Raw genomic sequence first — 22,814 nt, 5'->3', positions numbered from 1 at the left:
AAGTCATCATATTTTTATACCTACAATTGTTGAATTTTATGGTATCGAAATAATGCCTTAATAAAGTCTGTTTTTAAGAGTGAAAATATGGGGGTACCTGGGTGGCTCAGTTGACTGTCTGACTCTTGATTTCAGCTCAGGTCATGAGGATCAAGCCCTGTGTTGGGCTCTGTGCTGGGCAGGGAGCCTGCTTGGGATTGTCTCTCCCTCTCTTTCTCTGCCGCTCCCCAACTTGTGCATGCATGCACTCTCTTTCTCTCAAAATAATGTTAATAATCATGAAAAACAAAAAGTAAAAATAACGTATCCTCAGGGAAACCCCCAAAGGTTATTTCCATCACAAAGAAAAGTGTAGGATACTACAAAAAAGGAATATATAATAAGATATAATTGAAAATGATTGTCAAAGCACCAATCAAAAGAAGGCTGGAGTGGTCATACTGATATCAGACAAAGTAGACCTCAGAACGAGGAATATTACCGGGGATAAAGAAGGTCATTTCATGCTAAAGGACAAAACAATCAGAAGGTAGCAATCCCAAATGGGCGTGCACCCAGTGATGATCTCTAAGGCACATGAAGCAAAACTCAAGAGAACTGCAAGGAGAAAGAAATCCATATTTACAGGTGGAGATTTCCACACTTCTCTCTCAATAAATGATAGAACAAATGGACAGAAAGAAAAGATGTATTAGACCTGAACCGCTCTATTCAACAACTGGCCTAAATGGACATTTGTGGAATACCCTGCTGAACCACAGAATGTGGCTTTCAACCCGGTGGGCTGCTGCGCAGGCACGAAGAATGAGAATGTATATATGCAGTTACTGTGCGTGGATGTGACCTTGTTTCTGGAAGTCCCCAAGGAACTTGGATTTTGCTAAGGCTGAAAGTTCCTGTGTATTACTTAGCACATTTTACTGAAATCAGAGCAGCCATTGCAGAATCTTCCAGAAAACTCCTCACTGCTCAGCCCTGGACCCCACTGCACTTCCATTCTCCTACTCCCCAGTCTCGTTACAAGGCTTAATAGAAGATGTCAAGGTGCGCACATGTGGGGGCTGTACAACCCAGGAGGTGAGTAAAGCAGATCACGGAATGGGAAGTGTGGGGTCCTACCTGTGTGTAGTGATGCTAGAAAGGATAGATGTAGGGAGGAAGAGTTTCAGGATAGTATCAAATTCTTTTTTTTTTAATTTTTTTTCCATTTGAGACAGAGGGGGGGGGAGAGAGAGAGAGAGAGAGAGAGAGAGAGAGAGAACGCACAAGCAGGGGAGAGGAGGAGAGAGAGAGAATCCCAAGCAGGGATTTCATGACTCTGGGATCATGACTTGAGCTGAAACCAAGAGTCAGACACTCAACTGACTGAGTCACCAGCTCTGCTGTGCTGACAGCAGAGAATCCGATGCGGGGCTCGAACTCACAAACTGCAAGATCATGACCCGAGTCAAAATGGAGAGTTGGAGGCTTAACCGTCTTTGCCACCCAGGTGCCCCAGGATAGAACCAAATTTTTAAAAGAAGTTACCTCTGGAAAGGTGCAGTTATGCATAATTACTGTATCACTTATCCAAAGAAATGAGTTAATATTTGTAAAGTGCTGAGGGCAATGCCTAGCAGATGGTTAACTGCTATAAAAATCATTATACTAAATAAATCTGTGTTTTCCAATTTTCCTACAATAAACATGTATTACTTTTATAATGGATAATAACAGTAATTTGTAAAAGACTTGTGGGTCCATTAAAGTCACCAGAAGGAGAGATGTGTTGTTGTTGTTGTTAATAAGATTTGATAACTAATGATCCAGGGGACTGAGCCCAAGGATGAAGGAGCCAGAAATGATGTCCAAGTGCCAAGAGTGAGCCCAGCTGGCCACAAGAAGAAGTAAATCAACAGATATTTGTGGCGAGGCCCAGTTCGTGGGAGGCCTGGTGTACGGAAGGGATGGGAAAATGTCCTTCTCAAACTGCATTTCACACAGAGGCCACGGCCTGATTTTCTGAGTCAAATCTTTATTTGGCAAACAAAGTTCCTTCCTGATAATGCAGCCACGTGAGAGGGGGTCACCACCCAAAAGCATCTCCTCCAGAAAACGAGGAGCCGAGAGTCCCCCTCCTCTGCTGTTGCTTTTGTGGCAAGGTGGAGATGGCCTGTGGACGATGGACCACGGGGCAGCAAAGCCCCTCCAAGGAGTTCCCTCCTCCTGAGTCGCAGAGTGGTGGTGGGAATTGGACCCCGGGGCCGGGAACCTCTCACCCATGGTTCGCTGGGCCATAGAGAGCTGGGTAGGAAGGAGGGACCCCGGAGGACAAGGCTCCAAGGGGCTGTGGTCCTGCATTCCACCTCCCTGGGGACAGGCAGGGGCTCCAGGCTCTGGCTGAGGCCCAGCTTGGAGTCACAGGTGATTCCGTCTCCTCTGAAGCCCAAAGCCGGCCCTGCTAGGAGTGGCAGCCACTCATGAGAAGGGGTTGTCATCGCCCCTCAAAATGGGCTGTGATTTGCTCCAAAGTCTTTCCTTTGGTTTCAGGGACACAGGACAGAGTGAAAAGGACACTGAAGATGCAGAAGGCGGAGGCGAGCCAGAAGGCGCCGTAAGGCCTGAGAACCTCCTGGAAAGAGAGGAAGGGCCTCATGTAGACACAACAGGTCAGGAGCCCTCATGGACCCTGAGCTGAGGCCCTGGCCCCCTCCGCCCACCCCCCCCACCCAGGCTCAGGGGTGTGGAGGAGGGTCTGGCCCTGCCATCCAGAAACCTGCAACGAGCACCATACAAGGTGTGGACGTTGGGTGGCTGGGGAAGCTGGCAAAACTGTCATGAAGTGCCTCCCCCAAGGTCAGACCCCCACTGTCAAGTGACAGCTGGGCTCCCACCCCTGGTGTCTGCCTCCAGGGCCCCCAGACCTACTCTCTACACTGTGCTTTGGCCCTGCCCCCTGAGTTCCCTGCCCTCCAGAGGAGTCTCTTCTTGGTGCCAGAGGGAGCAGGCTGCACTGGGGCAGTGTGAGCACGGAGGACACTCAGGGCCCACTGGCATGGAAGGAAGAGAGAGCACGTCCCGTCACTCAGAGCCTGGTCACCCTCCCAGGACAGACCTGATGACCTCCCAGGTGCCAGGACCAGAGGCCCCTCCCTTGTCAGCTCCTTTCCCTCTGGGACCCGGTGACCCAGCGCTCCCCTGCCCCCCCCCCCCCCCCCCCGCCAAACTCTGGGACACCGTACACTCCTGGGTCACTGTTAGGTCCTTTACCGCCGCCCCCCCACCTTTGTTGCTGGTCCCTCCGCACAGCTCCCAGTGAGTAATTTCCACCTCTAAGACTTTGCTCCAGTCTTCCCGATGTGTTCCCCAGCGCAGCCCGCGTGAGACCCAGGCCCTGCAGAGACTCCAGGCCAACCCCAGGCATCCATGCCTTCCTGGCCTGCCCACCCCCACCCCCCCACCCCCTCCAGCCTCCCAGTGGTTTGTTCTCCTTCTGCTGTCCGCTGCCAGCCCAGCCTCGTCCACCCCGTCCACCCCAATCCATCCACAGGGCACCCTGTCCACCGCATTCATTGCTGTCTCTGGCTCCTCCAACAGGCCTGGACATGGTATTACCAGGAGACCTGGGGGAGGGGGGGCGGACGGGAATGAATGCCTGGACAGGTGGCCTATCTGCTCCAGAACCATCCTCCCCTATCAGCTGGGGAGCCCCGTGGCAGGGTCCAGGGCTGTGTCAGTCCATCTGTGCAAAAGTAGCAAAGTTTTAAAATGAACTGACGCTCCCACAACCCTGAGGGGAAGGTGCTGTCACCCTCCTCCATCTTCAGCCAAGGAAGCTGGTTTAGAGAAGGTGAGCAGCACACCCCAGGTCACACAGTGGGAAGTGGCCGAGGTGGGGTTAGAGCCCAGGCTTGTCAACTCCAAAGCCAGAGTTCTTCCCGCACAGCCCTAGATCCTGGCCCATGTCCCCACTGTCCAATGGTGGAACCGTATCCTGCTTTCCTTCTGCCGGAATGGCCTGAAGGCTCCTGAGTGGTCACAGCCTGTGTTCTGCACCTTTCCTGGCCCGTCTGTCTTCCCTTCGTCCCTGACCAAAATGGCCGGTGTCCCAGGATGGTGGGGCCTCAGCCACTGGCCCTGAGTCTTCTGCAGTAAGAGTAATTCTAAAAAGCGCTCCCCACTGACTACGTGAGGGGGAGACCCTCAGGGCCTGCACTTACCATGACGCTGCTGAACTCTTTCGTCACCAGGAAGGCCATGAACCAGTTAGTGAGGACACACACACCTGTGGCCAGGCCCTTGACGTGCAGAGGAAAGATCTCAGACATGAGGAGCCAGGGGATGGGCCCCCAGCCCACGGCGAAGCCTGTGGGAGCAAGACAGGCATCAGAAGCCCATAGGGCCGACCCCTTGGCTGGCCACAGACCCCCTGGGCCAAAGCCTCGCAGTTTCCAGCCAGGGCCCCCCAGCTCTGTGCCTTCCTGCAGCGATGTCTCAGGTCAGTCCCTCTACTTCTTAGTACCAGGCTTTTCTCTGTAGAATGGGGTCATGCCGGGGCCTGCTTGGAGGGCTGTTTGGGGAGTAAGTGAAAGGGGCAGAGAAGGGTTTAGCTCAGTGCCCGGGGCCTTGGTCAGAGCCATAAACGCAGGGGCGGGGGACCTGTGGGATGGGGAGGCCTGGACTGGCTGGGAGCCGCAGGAACCCGGCAGTGATGGAATGGCCCCACAGGCCCCCCGCCCAACCTCCCCGTGGGCCCCCTCTCACCGGCGATGAAGAGGCACATGCTGCCCACTGCCAACCAGGCCAACCCCACGCTGGCACTGGTGGGCTCCATGGAGATGGGTGTCGAGAGGTCCACGTGTGAGGAGTTGCTGGGGCCGCCCTGGGTCAGCTTGAAGTAGGCGCCGAAGGCACTGGTGCTGAACACCATGATCACACCTGCAGGCGGAAGGGGGCAGTGTGCAGGGCTCTGGGAGAAGCGGACCGCGGTCCGGGCACGGGGCACTCAGGTTAGAGTCTCAGTGCAGTGTGGCCACAGTGATGCGGCCTGGGTTTCTCTGAGAGGGTGGTGAGCGGGACCCAGGAGCCCGGATCGGCAGCACCCAGCCCGGGCCGGCCCCGGCTTGGACCTCGAACCGGAGCCAACTCCGAGAAGCTCCTGGTGGCAGTGCCTTCCTGGACCAAGGAGCAGGAGTGGTAACTGTGACAGCAGCATGGGTTTCACTCCTGTGCGGATCATCTCTGGATCCTCACAATGGCCCATCGCCCCCATTTCATACAGGGAAAACTGAGGTTCAGAGGGGTGAAGTCACTTGCCCCAAAAGGCCTCCAGCTTCTGAGTCACTTCTCCTGCTGGGTCCTCAGTTTCCTCATTGTAAACTGGGGCCCCGATGGCGCCTGCTTGGAGGCTCACTGCAAGGGTCTGTTAGTGCAGGCCTGGTCTGGAGCAAGCACTCAGTAAGGGCTCCCATGGATCTCGGCCTTGTTCTCAGGGGTGCTTGGCTGGCCTTTTCCTGTCTCAGCGTGGTGGCCTTGGCAAAGACCCTCCAGTCTGTGGTGGGGACCCTGGCCTGCGCCACCCCATTTTCAAAGGGCCGAGCCCTTGCCCTCGGGCCTCACCTGACAAGGTCAGGAGCAGCCTCCGCCCAGCTTTGTCCATGATGAGGGCCGCCATGGCCGTGAACAGCACCTGGATGATGCCCACGATGACCGAGGCTAGGCTGCTCTCCTGGGGAGATGGGCCGAGGCGGGTCAGGCAAAGACCCCAGGACTAGGCCCCATCCACACAGCATCTGGATGAGGCAGGCCGGGGTGGAGGCCTCTTTACCTTGAACTTGGCTTCCTCAAAGATGGTCTCTGCATAGAACATGACAGCATTGATCCCTGACAGCTGCTGGAAGGCCATGAGCGAAACGCCGATGATGAAAGGCTTGTAGATGCTAGGAAGCCTCAGCTGGGCCAGGCGGAAGCCCTGCTCAGACAGAGGCCGGTGTCAGTGCGTCTCCCTACCCCCTCCCGAGGGGCCTGCTGGCTTTGAGCCCCTGTCCTAAAGCCTGGTGGAGGGAGTGAGGCTCAGCTTCTTATCACCTGGGCCGTGGGTCCAAGACAGGTCTCCGCATCACTTTAGCCTCTCCATTTGTAAGGTCCTCACCTCCCCATGCCCTTTCCTGATTTGCTGGGGGAACTACAAAGAGATTACATGGGCACATAGCCAGGGGCTCCAGAATCCTACCAGCCTCAGGCCTGGGCCTGTGCCGAGTGCCTCTCCTGGCACCACCAGGCACATGCTTGGACTCCCATCTTACAGATGAAGAAAGGAAGGCTTAAGGATGGGAAGGTCAGACAGCAGGTAAGGGGCAGAGACTCAGTCTTCTTCGCTGCCCTCTAGTATCCCATTTAAAAATCCAGTTCCTCACGGTTGCGCCTGCGTTTCCTTCTGACCCACTGGGCCTTTCTCTTCCTGGGACAGTAAGATCAAGACTAAGGCCCAGCCAAGTAGTGGGGCTCCAGCAGGCCTTTGCTTGCTCACACATAGGACAATGCCACCACTTGTGCCTCTCCTCCCCGTGTGTGTCTGCACAGCCTTGGGGACAGGCTGTGCTAGCCTCCCCTGGCTGCAAAGGGGCCATACCTCACTGTTTCCTCCCCACCCTGGCTCTGGATCCCAGCCCCTCACCTGGTGCTCGGCCCCGACAGGGGGCTCCTCCCAGGTCTGCTCAGAGCCCCACAGGAACTGCATAGCGGCCATGGCTTCCTGGCGCTTGTGCTGGGTCAGCAAGAAGCGTGGGGTCTCGGGCATGTAGCACATGAGCAGCAGCATGAAGGAGGCGGGCACACAACCCAGCACAGCCAGCCAGCGCCACTCCAGGACCCAGCCTGGGGGGGGGGGGGGACAGGGGGGTGGTGGTTTCAGATGTCAGTGCGGAGTGGGCCAGCCTGCACCTTATCAGGGAGCACCTGCCCTCTCACCAACCCCTGGGACTCAGCTTAAAGGGTGGGGGCCTCACGACCTCTGTGTGGCTACTACCCTTGCTCTCGTTTGTTACTAATACTGTTGTTACCATCTGTTGAGAAACATTGCGTAAACAAGCTGGTGGGCGCATTATGCTACATCTGCTCAGTGGATATTTACGTGGCAATCAAAAATGAATGAGGCACTTGTTTTGTCTAAAAGGGAGGGGTGGGAGAATAAATATGCATAGTCGTCATGCATGCACAGACTCTGGAAGGCCACAAGAAGCAGGCAAGTGGGCTCCTCTAGAGAGGAAGGGGGACAGAGTGGGAGAGACTTTTTTCCTGAACACCAGTGGATCAATATTCACAGAAATTGATCAATCAAAGTGCAGGTTATGATGAGGCAATTCTGTAGGCATATTGACACCCATGTGTCTGTCCCAAATGTCAATGTCTGTATTTGGCAGGGGCTTTGGCACATTGCGGGTCCCCAAAAGCAGCCAGACTGCTGGTAGGACTCTGAATTAGAGTCTGGATGCTAAGTGGGTAAAAATGAATGACCACACCAGCATGTCGTCCACTCTGAAGAACCAGAGGGCACAGGCTCTGGGCCCTGCCACTGCCACTCAGGTTCCTGAAGCCCCCATTCCTCGCTGGGTATAAGGCCATCCCTTGACAGTTCTCTTGGGGCCTGCTGCTTTTCATGTGTCGCTTAATTTAGTCCCTCAACAGCCTTGGGCTAGGTAGGGTCATCTCCACTTAAAGACAGGGGAAGCGAGGCTCCCTGGGGCAGTGTGACAGAGCCAGAAAGTGTCCCCTAATGTGGAACCATCAGGTATGAAGCCTCTTTCTACCACAGTTCTAGCGAAAGCATGTCTGCCTCCAGAAGCTTCCTCATGTTGACCCCAGCTCTGACCCTCGGGTTCCCTGGGACCCTCCTCCTTCACGCTGCAAATCTAGTACTAGTATTTCTGAGAGACAGGCTTGGGCCCTCCAAACTCCTGGGCTGGAGTTTTTGGGGTGTCCCCCCGCCCCCTTAAATTCTTAATTTGTTACTGCACAGTGACCCAACCAGTCAGCCCTCCCCACACCCTCGGAATGGGCTTCTGCCCTGGGAAGATGAGGACATCGCCTTCTCCCACTCTCCCTGGGAGTTAGGCACAAGACCCACACATCCCACGCGCTCAGGCAGGTGATCTGGGACCCTGGCACCTTGGGCACTGGCTGTGTGACCTTGGGCAAGCCCCTGGACCTCTATGAACTTCAGTTTCTACAGCTTCAAAATGGCCACCCCGCCATGAGCAGGGATCAAAAGAGATACCATGAAAACCATACCTGCCAGGTAGGCTAGGAGGATGCCTGTGACGACCATCAGCTGCACACAGGAGCCGAGCAGCCCCCGCACTGCAGGGTAGGCGATTTCAGAGATATACACCTGGTGGCAATGGAGAGAAAACTTTACTCGGTGCCCCAGAGTTCTTAAAACTGAAGAGCCTCAGCTATTCAGAGTTGAGGAGAACCTCAGTTGGGGCTGCTCCAAGCCAGGTGGGCCTCTGGTTGCAGGTCCCAGGTCGCCAAAGCCCTCCCCGTACCTCCCCACGTCTCCAAGTGATCAGCAGCAGGTGTTTTACAGGGGATTAAGGGTATATACGTGGCTGCTGTGTGTGTTTGTGGGGAGGTGGCACAGAGTTTTTCAAACTTTCATTTAATTGCATGACTAGCCTCAATAAATACAGCTTCTGATGCAGTAGGTCTAGGGTGGGCCCCAAGATTCTGCCTTTCAAACTTGCTTCAGATGACACCCAGGCTGCCGGTCCAAGGACCACACTCTGAGCAGTGCCCTTGGAACCAGAACTCTGCCTCAGTTGCTACTAGTGACTGCTACTGCTTTCTCTGGGTTCGGGGGCCAGAAAGGTCTTGCCCACACTTCTAGGTTATTCTATTATCTTATGCCGACGGCTAAGATGGGTGTGTTTTTGTCCAGTAACAAAACCCAAAACATGAAATCCAACTCCACTGCTGCCCAGAAAATTCGGGGTAAAGGGAGTGGCAGGTGCAAAGGGATGACCAGGGAGGACTCACAGCCACTACTTTTAACGTCACCAGGTTGACGTGTGGGTAGTTGATCAAGCCCATGGCCAGCAGCAGTTCCCCGGTCACCCTACAATCTCAGCTGCCAGGGTCCAAGGCCTTCCAGGGCTATACATGCAGAGTCTCGGTCAGTCCCCACAACCAGTGCATGAGGCAGTGCCCCACTTTACAGGGGAGGAAACTGAGGCACAGAGAGGGGCTCGGCCCCAGTGAGTGGCAGAGCCGGCACTGTCAGCCTGGACAGTGGTGGCTCAGGAGATGGGGAGAGGAGAGATACAGCAGCCGGAGGACTAGCTCCTGAGTAGTGAAGGGGAGCAGCAGAGCCCAGCAGCCTTTGCTGCCAGGACAAACCAGAAGAGAATTTTCCTAAGCTGTATTCAATGGTCTGAATGACAGTGGGAGATCTAAGATCTGCAGGCTTCTGTGACCATCCACAGATGGCATCTTATTTGTAGAGCAAGAGAGAGGCCTGGTGAAGTGGCACAGTCCTGGGTTCGAGTAATAAGCAGCTTTGCCACTGACTAGTTGTGGCTGGACAAAGGACTTCAGTTTCTGAAGCTCACTTCATCTGTAAACAAGGATAACCGCGGCTCCTTCCAAGGCCCGTTGCGGGGGTAAGGAAGATAAAGCTGGTAAGGGGAACCGTGCCAGGCACCCAGGAGGCCGCAGCCAGGGAGAAGCACGCTCCCAGGTCTGCTCCTTTTCTGTCCCAGGGCGCGAGGATGGGGGACACTCACCGGAGCTACGAGCGAGGCAATACCGCAGGCCACGCCGGTTAGGAGGCGGCCCCCGAGCAGCATCCACACGTTCTGGGCCGCGGTGATGACTGCAAAGCCGACCACGAAGGGCAGGGTGCAGAGCAGAAGGCTTAGCTTGCGCCCGGCGCGGTCCACGAGCCAGCCGCCCAGCACGCCCCCCGCCGCGGCTCCCAGGGTCACGATGGCCTGAGGGCGAGGCGACCGCAGGATGAAGAGGGGACGCCAGGGAGCCTCAGCCCAACCTCGCCCTCAATCCCAGCCCCAGCAGCAGCCTCAGCGAAAAGGGGATGGGGGTCCCAGGCTGGCGGTCCGCGGGGGAGGGTGACCCCTGGCAGGAGAGCCGGGACGCACCCGGAGGAGGGTCTCAGTGCCCGCCCAAAGCAAGGTAAGGGCGGGGTCCCCTTGCGCGTGAGACGGGAGGAAGAGGGTCCCAGGCGGGCTGGAGGGTGAGCCCGAGGCCTCACCCCGAACCAGGAGGCGGCGGCGTCGTCGAGGCGCAGGGCCTGGGCCGCGGCGCGCCGCAGGCTCGGGATGGCGGGGGAGCTGTAGCCGAGCGCGAAGCCGAAGGTGAGCGGGCCCAGGGCGGCGGCGAAGGCGGCGAGGAAGACCCGGCGACCGAGAGGGGCGCTGCGGGGACAGGGCGGTTGGTGAGCGGCGCCGGCCTGGGCGCAGCAGAAGGGGCGAGGCCACTCCCTGGGCCTGAGTCGCCCCCCTACCCGCTCACCTGCCGCCGGGCGGCCCCAGGAGCGGCTGGGTCTCCTCCTGGTCCTCCGGCGTCATGTCTGCACCCAACGCCTGCTTGGTCAGCTCTGTTGCCTGAACTGTCACGGGTCCCGCGAGTGCAGCACGCACCCGCCTCTCACAGCAGAGCCGGCCAATGGGCGGGGAGGGTCTGCTCAGGGGCGGGATAGGAACGGCCAATGGGAACGCAAGGCGGAGTTAGCGTCTGCGCTAGGAGCCACCCCCCCAAATCAAAGCTGACCAATGGGAGAAAAGAGCCGGTTGGTGTCTCTCACTGGAACCGCCCCCAGGACCTAGCTCGCCCATGTTTAGGTGGGGCGGAGTTTGTATCTGGGCCCGGACTATAACCATCCAATAGGAGTGTGGTGCGAACCCAGAGGCGGGATCAGAAAGCTGACTCAAGCTGAGCTGGCCAATGAAGGTGGAAGGCGGGGATTACATTTTCTCCTGGAGCCGCCTCTTAGTCTAGCTTCAACCAATGAGGCTAGCAGCAGGACGAAGGTGGGGCAGGTAGGTCGCGCACCCGACTTCCCGCCCCGACTCTGGGGAGCAGGCTGCCTGGGCTGCTGTGCAGTTCCTGCTCTGCGTTAACCGCTGCCCTGGGGCCTGGGTTGGAGGCACCCGGCCCAGATCAGCCCACTGAAACCGCAGGGAGGAATGTCTTCAAACGACTGTCTTGGGCCTCTCTCTTTCCTTTTGGAAGCTGGGCTGCCGGGGGCAGAGGCATGGCCCTGCGCGCTGCAATCCACCTCTGTGCCGGTCACTACTCGGGGCCCCCAGATTGCTGACGGCTACCAGCCAACAACCACTAGGACCTCCAGGTGCTAAGGACCTGTGTTGGGCACGGTCCTCGGTTATGCGACTGATCTGGGCTTAAATGGTGAGCCCCAGGCTCCCGGTTAAGTTACACTCACTTCATAGGTCATCTTAACTCTTGAATCTTCATCTTACCACCTGCCATCTTCCAGTCTCTTGCCGATGTTAACAGCTAACCTCTTCGCATACGCACCCAAGTCACTGCTGGAGGTACGATGTCAGGGCTCTGAAGAATGTTGCCATTTGTACCTGGCAAATGCACACTCTGTATGGGGCAGCTGAGGTGCAGTGCCGTGTAATTCTTGCAAGAACCAGGGCTATGAGAGTAAGAGGTTTGGCTTCTAATCCCTCTCTGGGCCTCTGTTAACTCATCTGTAAGTGGGGATGACAATATCCACCTTCCGGGAACGTTTTGAGCAGAGGCAATGCACATAAAAGACCAAGCACACGTGAAGCACTCAAATGCTAGCCAGTATGACTGTGAAAGTTGTTTGACCCAGTGCAGCCACCTGATTGTACTATCTTTGAAGACAGGCACCCGCCCCTCTATGCTTCCACAGCATCTTGTGCTCAAGTTATAAATTCTCTCAGCTCTTATCACTGCTTTGCGATCACCTGTTTACTTCCCTCCCTCCCTCCCTCAGTGGTATGACCTCCTCCTCCAGTGAGTGGGCCCTGGGTGCTTGCAGAGTGGATGAATACCTGAAACCCCATGGCAAACGGTGTACTCTGTAACTCAGCCAGTGGGGTGTGCAGAGAGGCTTACGTGGACAGGACACTCCAGTGAGCCCAGCTAGCACGGCCCTCTGAGCCACAGGCCCCTCCAAACCTCCTCCTGCCCTCTGGTCGGTGGTCTCCCTTCCCGTGTGCAGCATTCACTTCGTGGCCTTTGGAAGCAGATATTGCTGCCAGAGCAGCCGCCCTTCCCCCCTTTTATAAGCGAAGCCCCATCGATCTGATTTGTAGGCTCAACCTCTTTCTTGCCCTTTCTATATTCGCTCCTTGGATCCGTGACTCCTGGCAAATTTGGGGGCGGTTCTGACGCTGCCAATCTCTTTGGAAGAATGTTCTAAACCACCCTCGGCTTTTCTGTTCCCGGCTGAGAAGCAAGAAACTTCACGCAAAAAGATGACAGAAAGAACACATAGACAAGCTCGGAAAGCTTACAAATTAGTTTAACATGAAAAACACCAGCCAGATCCAATGGACACAAGGCACTCAGCCTGACTCTGCATGGTGGGTGGGGGAGCGAGCACAGCCCTGGGGTCAGAGAACTCACCAGTTTCATATCACTGCCCCCTTCTGAGCCTCAGTTTACTCATTTGACAAGCAATAATAGTGAAACCTAACTCACAAAACTTTTCATGAGGTTGAGAGACAGCACGAGTGGACCACGAGGTACAAAAGGGCATAGCAAAACAAAGATGAAGGACGGGCCAGCCGCGTACCCCGAGAGATAACCTGGCTCTATCCAGAAAGCACTGTCTGCATTATTCTCACCTCTTGGCATCTGCTGAAGGAAACCACACAGCCTTCGCTGAGTGCACCATGTTGAGCCCTTTCTTGCACAAAGACCACTGTGGTGCAACAGACAGACAGGGTGCAAGGCCCACAAGAAGATAGGACCCAAACTTCTGTAAAATCTGTCAGATCAAGGTGAGGTCAAACACAGCTCTCTGCTCTTCCAGGGAAGGCCTGCGGAAAAACCCTCAGAGATGCTCTAATGGGAGAATGACTTCGCGTGTCTTTTGGTGGGTGATATAGGCTAACACAATGGGATCTGTCAGACTAAAGCGAGGAGGTGAATTACCTTCTTCATACAGATGAAAATGTTTACAGTGTCAGTGAAACTAGGTTTCCCCCTTTGATCTCCCCCTGGTTAGAGGCTGAGCTTTCACGGTTTCATTTGCTCTTGGTCAAGCCTGCATTTTCTTCTCACTTTGAGGGGGGCCACAGAAGGCAGGTAAGGACAAGAGGGAGGACAATCACTTGATTCACGTGAAACGTGAGGAGGGGATCTGAGAGTAATTTTGATGACAAGGAGTGACTATTGCCTGGCTATGTGATTTGAGAGCAACAGCGAAACCAAACAAAATCATCTTAAGACTCTTAACAAGCTCCTACCCCTGTTATTCTTTGTGAGACACAAGGAGGAAGCAGGAGCTTCTAAGAACTAACCATTCAGCCTTTCTCAAAAGTCTATAGGTGGGGACGCAGCTGGTGCCAATCACTGTGACCCGAAACAGCAACAGGGGCCAAAGGTGCAGAAAGAAAACTTATTTATAATAGGTTTTAAAAGCAATGGCTTTTCTTTATAAAAGAAACACATTATGTGACATAAATTAAAACCATAATGAAAAAATAATTTTTCCATCTAAGTATATAAAATATAAGAGAAGGTTGCAGTACATAAGAACGAACATTTTTGATTTATTCAAAGTTTCAATCTAAAACCTCGATGAAATCTACCACCTTTATTACAAGGGGACTGATGGTTCCCAAACAGAAAGAAACAAAGGTCAAGAAAGATGGCACCGGACATTGGAGAGACCCAAACCGGCCAGGTGGGCAGAAGGTTTGGTCCAGTAGATCATGGGTGGGCTAAAAGCCACATTTTGTCGAGAAACGCTGTCAGAACTGGTTAAAGAGTATAAACCTCCATAAGAAAATTAAAGATGGCAAACTCAATCCCGAGCCATCACTTCAGGTCGATAATGTCTTCGTCCGAGGAAGCTGTGAGCTGGAAGGGGCTCCTGCCCCACACGGGGCTGCCTTCTCTGTCCACCACAGGGTCCTGTTCGGAGCCCGTCGAGTAGTAGCGCCCCTCGGGGTTGGCTTCTGGAGCAGACGGACTTTCCAAGGAGCCCGATGTGATCCTGGAAGAGAAAAGTCACATAAAGGATCCCTGGAGAGCACTAGTGACCGGGGCCTCTTCTGTCAGGCAGTTTCCTGCTCCTTTGAGCTCATAAGCCTGCCTCTCCCCTTCCCTCCCCTCCCCCCCCCCCCCTTACAGGGAAAGCTGGGACATGCAGGAGTCACCCCCGCAGAGGTTGGGGTCTGCAGTCAGCCAGCCATACTTCATGGGCTGTTGGGAGTTTTGAAGGCAGTGGTGACACCTAGGCGGTGTTTGTGAGGTGCTTTTTACCTTTCTAGAGGGCAAATCTGGATAGTGTCACTCTCTGCCTAAAACCCTCCTGGGGCTCCCCACGGCCTGAAGATAAGGCTCAAACTTCTACCCACAGGACCACAGACCACAGGATCTGGCCCTGCTGACCCTTCTGCCTCCTCCCAAGCCACCCCCATCCCCTCTTGATAGCTGCAAAACCAATTTGACCAAATTCGGTGAGTTTGTTCATTCAACAAGTACTCATTTAGCCTATAAAAGCCCCCGCGCCAAGACTTTGGCCACTGAGCGGGCCATGTTGTGTCTGCCTCAGGGCCTTTGCCCCTGCTGTTCCCCCTCATTCCTTCTAATTCAGTCAACGCTTGGCTCGATGCTACTTCCTCAGAGAAGCCCTCTTGAACCCTACCCACCCACCCCAATTTCACACCAGAAGGTGTGGTCCACGAAAGTTGGACTTGTCACGCAGGTAGGGGCTCAGTTTGTTAGATTAAAGCATCTGTGAGTGCTGCCCCCTCTTGGCCAGGCTAATGCTTCCTGTGTCTATGAGACCTGGCTCAGCCTTTCCTGGTGTTTGAGACCCTCCCTGCCCCAGGTGTGGGGCAGCAGGCACTCCTGATTCCTCTCCATCACCTTGCGACCCCAGAATGCTGTCATTTCTAGAATGTTCTTGTTGGACTTCCTCCCTCCCTGGGCCTGTGGACCCCCAAGAGTGATCTTCATATCCCTAACACCCAGCTCAGTGTCAGGTGCTCTAAGGATGTATGTTGAATGGATTAATGGAGTCTGGACATGTGCCCCCTTACTTTCTATACAGGAGCACACAGGATTGCTTGAGGGACACAGAGGCTCTCAGGGGACAAATTAGTGGGACTCAACAAATGTTCATTGACATGGGATGCGGAACTGCCATCCAGAAAGGCTGTACCTGTTTCTATTCCCACCAGAAGCACTGGAGAGGGCCTATTTTCTGTCACTCCCACTGAGCATTTTGGTTTAAAAAAATCTCTGTCTGGTGAGCTGGTGAGCAAAAAAAAATAAAATAAAATAAAAATAAAAAAAAATAAAAATTCTCATAATGTATTTTTATTTGTCGAATCGTGAGGATGTTCACTTGCATGGGTCCCTCCCTGGGCCAGCCGGGGGTCCTCAGAGAGGAGCCGGATGCTGACCATCTGCCTACTGGCATCATCAGTCAGCAGAAAGGGCCACTACCCTGAGCAGGGACAGCTGGGGACGGCCTCCTCCTATACCTGTCGCTGCTAGTTGATCTTGCTGTCCCTGGCTTGGGGCCTCCTTGGCTTTCTTCTAATTGCTTCCGGGCTTTTGATTTGGGCTTTGGCGCTCCTTCTGACTTGGGTCCACCTTCATCAGAGAGGCCTGGATTACGGGGGAGAAGCACAGTTCAGAGGGTTATTCCCACAGGGCTGTCATGGAGACAGAAAGTGCCTTTTGTTGTTGTTGTTGTTGGATATTGGTCCATTATTGGGATAGAGGCAGGAAGGGCTTTATGATAAAGTATATATTTTAAAGTAATCGGTTTTCTTGTTGGTGGAAGGTTTTTTTTTTTTCCTGATCATAAAGAATATAGGTACAGAAAGAAAGAAAGAGAAAAACAAAGAAAGAAAGGAAAGTGAGGGACTCAGGAGGGTCTAAAAAAGGAGAGAAAATGTACGATCCTACCACTGCAAACTAGAATTCTACAATTCTGAGGCTCAATTTCAGAAAAGCACGGTGGTTTATAAAACAGTGGCTGGCAGATCAAGCTTTTGTAGGGAATAGTGGGTTAAAATAGCAATACGCATACTTTAAAAGCACAGTGGAAGGCACCCACTTCTAAAATTGACCCACAAAGCCTGCCCTGTCAGGTGGCCTGCACTCCTGCCCCTGCTCTCAGGAAACAGGACGGCAAGGCGGGGATGTGCCAAGGTGAACCGTCCTTGCAGTTTTAGGGCGTGCAGGTCCCAGTTAAGTTTCAAACCGGTTCTTACTGGTTTAGCACATCGTTTCCATTTTTCCTCACTTTGTTTTCATAATTGGGAACAAACGTGTTTATGGCAGTCTAGCCTCTGCACAACTCTCACAGTGATTTGTGCTTCTCTGGTCCGGCCTCCCATCTTGGTAACAGTGAAAGAGAAGGGCGTACCCAATACCTCATGTCTGTGCCATCCCCACAGACCTGCCCCCATGGTCTATGGGCTTCAAAAAGCAATAACTGAACTGCACCACAAATAGTAAAAAAAAAAAAAAAAAAAAAAAAAACCATGGTAAATTTAGGGGCGCCTGGGTGGCTCAGTCGGTTAAGCATCTGACTTTGGCTCAGGTCATGATCTCACGGTTCTCGAGTTTATGCCCCGCGGCAGGCTCTGTGCTGACAGCTCAGAGCCTGGAGCCTGCTTTGGATTCTGGGTCTCCCTCTCTCTCTGCCCCTCCCCCACTCATGCTCTGTCTCTCTCTCAAAAATAAGCATTGAAAAAAATTAGAAAAAAACACAGTAAATTTAAACTTCCAAATACACAAATATGTTATCTGAGAAATGCACATTATAAATCCTTCTAGACGCTTTCTAGAATATCAGACATATACAGATACTTCTATCTTAAAAAATGGTGTCAGACTAGATATACTGTTTTGCAAACTCCCTTTTCTGCCCTTGGCATGGTTTGGGTGGCCTCCCACACCAATAAATGCAGACGGACACATCGTGTCCATGAGATAACTGTACAGTATTCCTTGGTGTGGCTGCACTGTAATGTATTTATGAATCCTTTACTAAAGGGAAAGTTTCTTTTTTAACTCATCCTCTTTGAGGATGATTAGTATCCAAAGATGAAACCAGCTGGTCTATTTACGAACAGTGAAAACACAAAACCGGCACATCGTTACCCAGCAGCTCCCTGCGGGTCCTGCTCGCTATTTCTTTAATCTCCATGCGGGACAGGGACAGGGAGTGAGTGACAGGGATGGCAGCGATGCCGAGGCCGATGGACGTGGGCGGGGTGACGGCCTTGGAGACCAAAGGCGACTTCAGAGGTCGTTCGATGCTTCTGCCCACAAGGTTTCTGAGTGGGATCTTGTACAGATTTTTGGACTGAGTTTCACCTGAAATGTGATTTGGAAAAGAACATGAGAACTTTAAGAAAAGTCTGCACTGTTTACAAAAGGGGTGACTTCTGGTGCCTCAACCCAGTTGGCATGAAGGAAGAAATTATGCCACATGCTGATCTCCCAGGCCTCGTTAGGGGCAACGGAGTGATGGAGCCTGACGGCCTCGGCTTTTAAGGGCATGGTTTTCCCAGGTATGTGGGCTAAAATGCACCCGCTACGGGCTCCGCTTGCCCAGGAGAGAAGAGCAGACGGGAGGGCAGACGGCTGCAGCACACTCAGCAGCACTGACTGCCTGTTTGGAGAGCCCCGAGCTTCTCGGGGACAGGAGAGGTAACGACTGATGCGGTGAGCAGTCGGGAAAAGTGCGGCGCTCAGAGCGAAGCGGTAACCACGGCAAGGGCCTCTGGGATTCGTGAGCAAAGCCAGATGGAGCGAAAGCTGGGTGTGCTCAGCAGTTTTCAGGGCTCTATCCTTTAGGCTATAAAAACCCACCGTATCGTTAACATCCCCCAAGGAAAAACACCTTTGCTGTGGCAAGTTGGGACCTCCAGCCCTCAATACCCTCCTCCCCACTGAAACAGTTATTTTCATGGGACTTTTTGGGTTGTTATTACCAGCTTTCTTAAGAATGCAACCAAAGCATTCAGAATGCGAGGTGTTGTATTTTTTATAGCGTTCAACAGTGACTCTGTTAGGCAGTAATCGGATGTCGGTATTCGAGAATGAGCTGGAGAAATCAGATTGGATTAAAAATATCTATTAATAAGACAGTAAACATTGGACTTCACCTTCCCCCAGGGAAGAAGGAAACACTGGAGTCTCTCGGCCCGGGGGTGTCTGAGGAGAATTGTGGGCACTGGCCCCCTTGGAGCTGCCTCCGGACGAGACCTCATTCACAGCAGCGGCTGCTGTGAAGTATATATCCGACTAGAATAAAAGAGAAAGCATTATGGAGATGCCTGGCTCCCTGTACCCACGACCCTCCTGTCGTCACGGCAGAGCCCGCAATGGTTCCTCGGCTCCGCTGCTACGTCCTCGGGGCCTGCAGTGCAGTGACATGCCTGGGCAGGGGACTTCCAGAGCCAAAGTCCTGCACCGTCACCCCAGACCTTTCCTGAGCATTCAGTTTCCTGGCATTTCCCCTTATCCGTTTGTTGAATGACAACAGAGATGAGGCTGTTTCCCACGTTTCTTCTGCAGACACACACCTAGTGCACACTGGCCTAACAGGAACCTCAGGCACCCCCAGAGTTAGGCCTGGAAAGGATTTTGGATTCAGTCGGGTCAACGTACAGATGGGGAAACGGGCCGTTCATTCACGGATTCGGCCAACACTCGCGCACACCCACGACGTGCCGGCTTTGGTGGTAACAGCAGCGGTGTGCTGAGGCCAGCCTCCAACTGACCCGTGAGTGCCTATACGGGGAGTTTGCAAGTTAAACACGGCCATTATCCAGCATAAATACATTACATGAAAAACAAAGGTACCGGGGCGCCTGGGTGGCTCAGTCGGTTAAGCATCTGACTCTCGGTTTTGGCTCAGGTCATGATCTCACGGTTCACACGATCGGGTCCGGTATCGGGCTCTGTGCTGACATCGCAGAGCCTGCTTGGGATTCTTTCTCTCTCCCCTCCCCCGAGCACACACATGCACTCTCTCAAAATAAATAAACTCTAAAAAATAATAATAAAAATAAAAACGAAGGTACTAAATGTCAAAATTCGACCTTTCCTAACTTTATGGCTACATTTACCATTATCTATGCTCTTGAGGCTACTGACATCAATAGCATCTGCGTGGTGAAAATACTGCAAACAGCACGTGGCTTCCCAACCCTGAGTTCAGAGGGTTCACGCTGGAAGCTGCACATCCTAACGGTGGGACTATTTACACCATGGAAATGGGCAAACATTACAAATCAGAGATCGATGTGTTGTTTTGTTGACCGTCTAGGCTCGGTGTGATAGACAGAATTTCTGATGGTGAGGATAAAGTAGATGCGTGTCGAGTCCACTGTTGATAACGGAAGAAGTTTTGGTTTAGCGACTGATTTGTACCAGAGTGAGAAACAGAGTAACAGCAGATCACAAATCAGATTTAATGACAACAAGCTTATTGGAAGAAGAATTAACGTACTGACATAGAACTCCCAGGTGTAAGATCAGGGTCGACCCGCAGCCATAGGTTGGCTGTGGGTTACAAGAATTAGCAAAAATTAGCGAACGGACTTGTGAGTGCCAACTGGCTAAACAGATTTTAAGACAAAAAGCACTGTCCATGATATTATTTGTAAACCATAAGCTATTTTAATTTTTCCATTGGTAAAATTTATAGCCAACTGAGGTACATATATATGTATGTGTACATACACACACACACACACACACACACACACACACACACACACACACACACACATCCTGGAGGGCTGGCAATGAAACCTTTAGCAGCACGACACTGGCGCTGTGTTAGTAAGACAGCCAGTCCCTGACTTGTGGAACTGTCAGCCTTGTAGGGGAGACAGACAGACAAGGAGTAGCCCACCCACATAAGGGGATGCGTGATGCACGTCAGGATGGAGAACGCACCACGGGCCTGGGCAGGAGGACCGTGCGGGCCTGGCAGGGGGACCATGCAAGGCCAGGGCAGACTGTGTGGGGCTGACAAGGGAGGGGCTGAGATGAGACCGCCTGGGTTGTGTGCCAGCGACAGAAGGCACCTTACAAAGTCATCTTTGTTCTGGTGTCCCTTGGTTTTGCTCAAACTCTCTTGCTAGATGTGGGTTAGTCGATTAGCCACATTTCATGGGACACAAAATCAAGCTAAGGATGGAAAGCAGCAGAGGAAGAAAGTGACCCTCTGAGCTCGTTCTATTCTAGATTTGGGCTGTTCCTCAGTGCAGCGGGGACCCCTGATCCAACCCCGTCTGACTACATACTCCTCTCTTCAGCCGACAGCTTCCCAACTGCTACCAGCACCGGGTGACACTCTAACAAAACCAAGAAGGGGCGCTCCGAGGCCCGAGGGGGCCACACGGGAAAACCCGACGGCGGTCCGTCTCCTGCGTTTTCGCTCCCGCCGGCGCTCGGGCACACGGGGGCCTGACCCGATGAGACGGCGTCCGTGCCCTCCTGGAGCTCGGCTGCTCGGGCTCCCAAAGACCCTCCGACAAGTGACTCACCCTGGAGGCCACGAGCTGCAGCTGCGGCACGACGGCCGTGTGGACGAGGTTCCCGTTCACCACCAGGCGGATCTCCATGGAGTCGGTGGTGAAGGCCAGGAGGTACGGGAAGGCGCAGACTGCAAGGCAATGGGGCACGTCAGCCCCCAGCCCGCCGGCTTGGGGCCCTCGCCGCCCCGGACGCTCCCGTCTCCCCCATTCCTCTGGCTGCTTCTCTCCCTCCTCCCCGGGCATGTCCCCCCCGCCCCCCTCCCGCTTCTATGAGCGCCTCATTCCTGAGGCAGCCTCCCCTTAGCTGGCAGGCTTCCGCTTGAAGCAGCCGTGTGTGGTCTCCATTTCTCCTTGTCCCCGTCTCTACTGCGGTCTCACAGGCCGGTCTCCTGGAGGCTCACCGGCCCAAGTCCCGACAGACATTCCCCCTCCTTGTCCAGGCTACAGCGCGGCCCTCTGCTCCGGTCCGTGCTGTTCTGCCCGGAACCCCGGCCTTCAGTGGCTCTTCCTGCTCTGTCACTTGTTTCCTCCTCCGTGCTCCTCCAGTCACGTATGCCCGAGCAGGGGCCGTGTCCTCACTGTCCCTCACAGGGCACTTCGGAGTCAATGGGCTTGCTGAGTTATTTGTTAAAGGTCAGCCCCTCTTTTTGAAGTGGTTTTTTATGCCACACTGACTTCCAGGCCCCCAAACTGCCCTGGTTGCCCTGGGCCCTCACCTTTGACTTCCCCGCTGGCCACTTCACTCTCCCACGCTCCCTCACTCTGGCCTGCTCTCTCTTTGCTCTCTCCGTGGTCAACTCCCTCCTCTCGTGGCTTTACCCAGGGGACGTTCTCTCACACTCTGCCTCTCGCCTTGCTCTCTCAAGTGACCTCCAATGTTGGGGCTCAAAAAACCTGAAAGCGATTTTCAGTCCTTCCTTCTCTCTCTCTTTAGCCAGATCTCATCCATCACCGAAGCCTGACTAGATCCTCCAGTATCTGGATGGGGTCCTCTGTTCTCAAGACCCTAGAATGTTTGCCTACCGTCACATCCTTGGCCTTGGAGGAAAACAGCACTGACTCGAACATTCTTGGCTCTGATCCGACTCTCACTAGGCAGATGCCCAGCTGCGGATCCTGCACCCCAGAAGGGAAGCACCACCTCTCACGCCCTGATGTTTCAGGGGCAGGCAAAGTACCCGAGTTTCTGGGACTCTTGGTTTTCGAGCTCTAAAATACGTTAAGCACGGCGTGGAATGCCTTGGGCTTCTCCAAGTCAGTCAGTGTTTTAAGGCTGGAGATCTCGCGCTCAAATTGTAGGAAAAGGAAAGCGAAGCCCAGAAATGAAATGATACCGAAAGATACCCAAGTCCTGAAAACCGGGATTTCGTTGATCTCAAATGCTCCCATGCTCCCAGCTGGGAGGCACAGTGGATGGCAACAGTCCCAAAGGGGGAACAGAAAGGAAAACAATCGAAAAAGGAAAAGAACACTCTGAGCACTCGTCATACTCACATAACTCATGGCAGTCCAGCAGCAAGCCAGTAAGTTGGCTGACACGGGACCGAACAGATCAGACGGGTCCACGTGGGGGGGGTGGGGGGGGTGGGGAGGGCAAAACGATCGAGGGTTTTCTTACCAATTGCATAAGGAGCCTGGTTCCAGCAGAACTGGAAATCTGACGCACAGGGTTGAACCAAAAAAGAGCCCCCATTAAATGGGCAAACCTTTTTATAGATGCAACTGTCTGCAACAAAACAACAGCGACTCATTTTTTTGTTAGAGACAACGCTTAGGGCCGGGTGATTAGATATCTGAAAAACAGGCCACCAGAATAGCATCCTATCTGCTAGGTCTTCACAGACAGCTGGTACTAACCCCGCCACGACACCAGGTTCTCAGGCCGGAGGCAGTCGGAGCCGCGGCCATGACACTACAAGCAATGGCGGCTGCATTTGGGAAGGACTTACTATGTGCCGGGCACCGAGCTTTACAAAAGTGAGCTTATTTAGTCTGAATGCTTTGAAGCAGGTGCCATGATTATACTCGTTGTGCAGATGGCGAGACTGAGGCCAGGAGAGGTGAAGCGGCTGG

At 53.7% G+C, this 22,814-nt stretch overlaps 2 protein-coding genes across 6 annotated transcripts in view; both read right to left on the bottom strand.

Moving 5' to 3' along the window:
• Positions 1-1,842: 1,842 nt before the first annotated feature.
• On the bottom strand, positions 1,843-10,584 carry SLC2A8 (solute carrier family 2 member 8). Of its 5 annotated transcripts, XM_047069775.1 has the most exons (10): positions 10,507-10,581; positions 10,247-10,409; positions 9,762-9,968; positions 8,269-8,368; positions 6,656-6,855; positions 5,807-5,950; positions 5,599-5,707; positions 4,744-4,917; positions 4,200-4,345; positions 1,843-2,611 (listed from the first exon to the last, which is right to left on the bottom strand). In XM_047069775.1, the coding sequence occupies exons 1-10, from the start codon at positions 10,560-10,562 to the stop codon at positions 2,474-2,476; spliced, it is 1,437 nt and encodes a 478-aa protein (XP_046925731.1). In that variant the 5' UTR covers positions 10,563-10,581; the 3' UTR covers positions 1,843-2,473. The 5 variants fall into 5 exon arrangements, with proteins under 5 accessions (XP_046925731.1, XP_046925746.1, XP_046925752.1 ...); XM_047069790.1 differs by lacking the exon at positions 10,247-10,409 and having other exon boundaries at positions 1,848-2,611; positions 10,507-10,584; XM_047069796.1 differs by lacking the exons at positions 10,247-10,409; positions 10,507-10,581 and adding an exon at positions 10,134-10,227 and having other exon boundaries at positions 1,848-2,611.
• Positions 10,585-13,747: 3,163 nt separating this feature from the next.
• The window catches only part of GARNL3 (GTPase activating Rap/RanGAP domain like 3), a 68,925-nt gene continuing 59,858 nt past the window's right edge, over positions 13,748-22,814 (bottom strand). The window contains exons 22-27 of the mRNA XM_047097126.1: positions 22,360-22,467; positions 20,751-20,869; positions 18,357-18,495; positions 17,347-17,562; positions 15,714-15,840; positions 13,748-14,215 (exon numbers count right to left, since the gene is read on the bottom strand). Of these exons, the coding sequence (XP_046953082.1) occupies positions 14,038-14,215; positions 15,714-15,840; positions 17,347-17,562; positions 18,357-18,495; positions 20,751-20,869; positions 22,360-22,467 (887 nt within the window). The 3' untranslated portion in view covers positions 13,748-14,037. The remainder of the gene's footprint in view (positions 14,216-15,713; positions 15,841-17,346; positions 17,563-18,356; positions 18,496-20,750; positions 20,870-22,359; positions 22,468-22,814) is intronic.

Source organism: Lynx rufus, unplaced genomic scaffold, assembly GCF_022079265.1.
Source record: "Lynx rufus isolate CCGP_SWC_20201006 ecotype Redwood Valley unplaced genomic scaffold, mLynRuf1.p SCAF_10, whole genome shotgun sequence".
Taxonomy (NCBI): domain Eukaryota; kingdom Metazoa; phylum Chordata; class Mammalia; order Carnivora; family Felidae; genus Lynx; species Lynx rufus.
The sequence above is the reverse complement of the archived record's forward strand: the minus strand, read 5'-3'. Positions and strand labels throughout refer to the sequence as shown.